We start from the raw sequence: 3,741 nt of genomic DNA on the forward strand, positions 1-3,741 counted from the left end.
AGATCAAGACCATCCTGGCTATCACGGTGAAACCCCGTCTCTACTAAAAATACAAAAACTAGCCGGGCGAGGTGGCGGGCGCCTGTAGTCCCAGCTACTTGGGAGGCTGAGGCAGGAGAATGGCGTAAACCCGGGAGGCGGAGCTTGCAGTGAGCTGAGATCCGGCCACTGCACTCCAGCCTGGGCGACAGAGCAAGACTCCGTCTCAACAACAACAAAAAAAAAATTTCGGTCGGGTGCGGTGGCTCATGCCTGTAATCTCAGCACTTTGGGAAGCCCAGGCGGGTGGATGACCTGAAGTCAGGAGTTCGAGATCTGCCCAGCCAACCTGCCAAAACCCTGTCTCTACTAAAAGTTAAAAAATTTGCTGCGCACGGTGGTAGGTGCTCGTAATCCCAGCTACTCAGGAGGCTGAGGCAGGAGAATCACTTGAACCTGGGAGGTTGAGGTTGCAGTGAGCCGACATCATGCCATCGCACTCTAGCCTGGGGGACAAGAACAAGACTTTGTCTCCAAAAAAAAAAAAAAATTAGCCAGGCATGGTGGCACTCGCCTGTAGTCCCAGCTACTCCAGAAGCTGAGGCGGGACAATCACTTGAGCCCAGGAGTTCGAGGCTGCAGTGAGCTGTGATGGCACCACTGCACTCCAGACTGGCTGACAAAGCGAGACCCTGTCTTTAACAACAATAACAAAATAGCATCACAATCAAGTTGATTCTTGAGGAGCCAAAGAACAACAACAACAAAAATAGCCCCACGAAACAATGTTGAATATTTGCTCTGGGCAAACAGATCCAGTTAAAGGCCTGGAGGGAAGCCACACCACAGTAACCACATTACCTTGGGGGAGCGGGGCCAGGCCTGGGATCCTGGTGTAGTCAGAGGGGACTTTACTCTTCTCTGTTATGTTTTCATTCTTTACCAGGAGAGTGTCATCATGAATATGTGTACAATTAAAAGTTAACTTTCAAAAGGCACTAAACACAGAGGCTGGCCCGGAGACAAATTAATAGGCTGTTCTTATTCAGGTTGTTGTTTGTGGAACAAAAGGTCAGAGGGAGGGGTCAGAACTGCGCCTAGGCCCTGCCACCTTTGTTCCAGTTCTTTTATTTATTTATTTGTTTGAGATGGAGTTTCACTCTTGTTGCCCAGGCTGGAGTGCGATGGCACAATCTTGGCTCACTGCAACCTCTACTCCTGGGTTCAATCGATTCTCCTGCCTCTGCCTCCTGAGTAGCTGGGACTATGGGCAGGCACATGCCACCACGCCCAGCTATTTTTTATTTTTTTTTGGAGACAGAGTCTCGCTCTGTCGTCCAGGCTGCACTGCAATGGCACATTCTCGGTTCACTGCAACCTCTGTCTCTCTGGTTCAAGCGATTCTCCTGCCTCAGCCTCCCGAGCAGCTGGGATTCCAGGTGCATGCCACCATGCCTGGCTAATTTTTTGTATTTTTAGTAGAGACGGGGTTTCACCATATTGGTCAGGCTGGTCTTGAACTCCCGACATTGTGATCTGTCCGCCTCAGCCTCCCACAGTGCTGGGATTATAGGCATGAGTCACTGAACCCAGCCTCATTTTTGTATTTTTAGTAGAGACAGAGTTTCACCATGTTGGCCAGGCTGGTTTCGAATTCCTGACCTCAGGTGATCCACCCACCTCGGCCTCCCAAAGTGCTGGGATTATAGGCGTCAGACACTGCAACCCGCCGACCTTCGCTCCAGTCCTGCCATCTTCCTCCCAGACCCACCCCTGCAGGAAGGCAGAGCGGGCTGATCCTTCCTTGGGCCCCCAGGGCCCAAGCCAGGGTAATTTCACCACAGAGGATGGGGAGGGGCATTTGGGACCTAAGAGAGGAGGCTATGACCTGGGTTCCCATCAGCCACTGCCCAGTAAAGCCCATCCCACTGTTCCCCCACGCTAGGAGACCTGTCTGTTGGTCTTTGAGGCCCCCAGACTGGAGGGTGGGTTACCCACAGGGAGGGCACGAATGAAACCTGCTTACTGATGCATCCAGCTGGTGAGGGGGCTTTTGGGGACTCACTCACAATGAGACCCAGTGGGAGGAAAACTGAGCAGAGGTAAGAAGCTCAACACAGCGAGTCTTTAGAAGTAAACCACACTCTTACCCTCACTATACTATGCCTCAGTGTCCTCACAGCAAACAGACTAGGTCTGAAGCCTCTCACCTATGGGTGGGTAGAGCCCATAAACGAATTCGAAAAGAAGCCCTCTCCGCTCCACCACTAGGGGTGGAAGGTAAAGTGGATGATAGGGCTTCAGAAACTAGACCCAGGCCCAGGCCTGCAAAGGTCGGGGTGGGAAGACTCTGAGACCCCCTGTCTCCCACCAGATGGTGACTGACACTTGGCTGCGTGCTTGTGTGCCTGGAACCCCGGTTCAGAAACCAGCTCTGACCACTGGTGCGTCATAGGGCTGAACTCGGGTGGGATCCCCAGCTCAGGAGGCTGGGGCCTCCGGGAGCCAGGCCCTTAGGGGCATATGAAAGCATCTGGGGACGGAGGGAGCTAGGCCCCTGATCGCAGCCTCTTCCCTCCAGTACTGGATCCTACCCTAACACTCCCAAGCAGAACACAGGCAGGGACGCTGCGGGGGCAGTGACGTGGAGGGCCAGGTCCCCTCACTCCCGGTGGGTGGCCCCGGATGTCAGGGGGCCCGGTACTGCTGCATGCTACACTCGGTCCCGGTGTGTCCACGGTCACTCTCCTGCAGATCCCACACTCAGCCTCGGGGGTGTCCGCGTGACACTCCCGGTGGGAGCTTCCAAACTTCAGGGTCCTACCTGGCGAGCCGGCGTGAGAGTACCGTCCACGTCAAACAGGCAGAGGACCCGCTCCTTCCTGCGGGCTCCCTGGGCGGTGACTGCCATGGCTGCAGCTCCGCGCGCGGGGCGGAGTCTGGAAGATGCAGCCGCAGAGGCAGCGCAGGGATAAGATTCGACAGAGCGGGGCTTTAGGGGGCGGGGCCATCAGACGGCCTGATTGCGCCGAAGGGGCGTGGTCTCGGCGGACCGAAGCCGGGGCGGGGCCTGAGCTGATTCTGGTTGCTCCTGGAAGAGGCGGGCGAGGCATAGGGCGGAGCGCAGCCCTCCAGGTTCGATTGGAGTCCTCCAAACAAGACGGAGGCGGGGCCTGAGCCTGGGCCCGGCAGGAAGTGAGAGGGTGAACCCGGACGACAGAGGAGGGGCCAGAATTGGCGGGTTGATAGTGATTGCAACAGGCCAATTAAGGGGCTGGGTCGGGCGGGGCCTCTACCGTACTGTGCGGTCCCTGGTGGGCCAGGCGGGACTAAGAGAGCCGAGGTCGCTCTTCACTCTCACAAGATTTGTGGTCATCTCTTTGCCTTACAAATTTTGAGCTGTAGGAAATCTGAGCCGGGCGCGGCGGCTCATGCCTATAATCTCAGCCGTTTGGGAGGTCGAGGCGGGCAGATCACCTGAGGTCGCGAGTTTGAGACCAACCTGACCAACATGGAGAAACCCCGTCTCTACTAAAAATACAAAATTAGCCGGGCTTGGTGGTGCATGCGTGTAATCCCAGCTACTCAGGAGGCTGAGGCAGGAGAATCGCTTGATTCCAAAGAAGCCAGAGGTTGCTTTGAGCCGGGAAGCAGAGGTGGCGGTGAGCCAAGATCGCGCCATTGCACTCCAGCCTGGGCAACAACAGTGAAACTCTGCCAAAAAAAAAAAAAAAAAGGAAAGAGAGAGAGAGAGAGAGAGAG

The 3,741-nt window shown here is 55.7% G+C and overlaps 2 protein-coding genes across 7 annotated transcripts in view; one reads left to right on the forward strand and one right to left on the reverse strand.

Annotated features, from left to right (window-relative positions):
* The window catches only part of PMM1 (phosphomannomutase 1), a 63,672-nt gene extending 60,699 nt beyond the window's left edge, over positions 1-2,973 (reverse strand). The window contains exon 1 of the mRNA XM_031934579.1: positions 2,804-2,973. Within this exon, the coding sequence (XP_031790439.1) occupies positions 2,804-2,890 (87 nt within the window). The 5' untranslated portion in view covers positions 2,891-2,973. The remainder of the gene's footprint in view (positions 1-2,803) is intronic.
* The window catches only part of SEPTIN3 (septin 3), a 429,247-nt gene that overhangs the window by 17,563 nt on the left and 407,943 nt on the right, over positions 1-3,741 (forward strand). The gene's annotated exons all lie outside the window — the stretch shown is intronic.

Source organism: Piliocolobus tephrosceles, chromosome 19 (genome assembly GCF_002776525.5).
Source record: "Piliocolobus tephrosceles isolate RC106 chromosome 19, ASM277652v3, whole genome shotgun sequence".
Classification (NCBI taxonomy): domain Eukaryota; kingdom Metazoa; phylum Chordata; class Mammalia; order Primates; family Cercopithecidae; genus Piliocolobus; species Piliocolobus tephrosceles.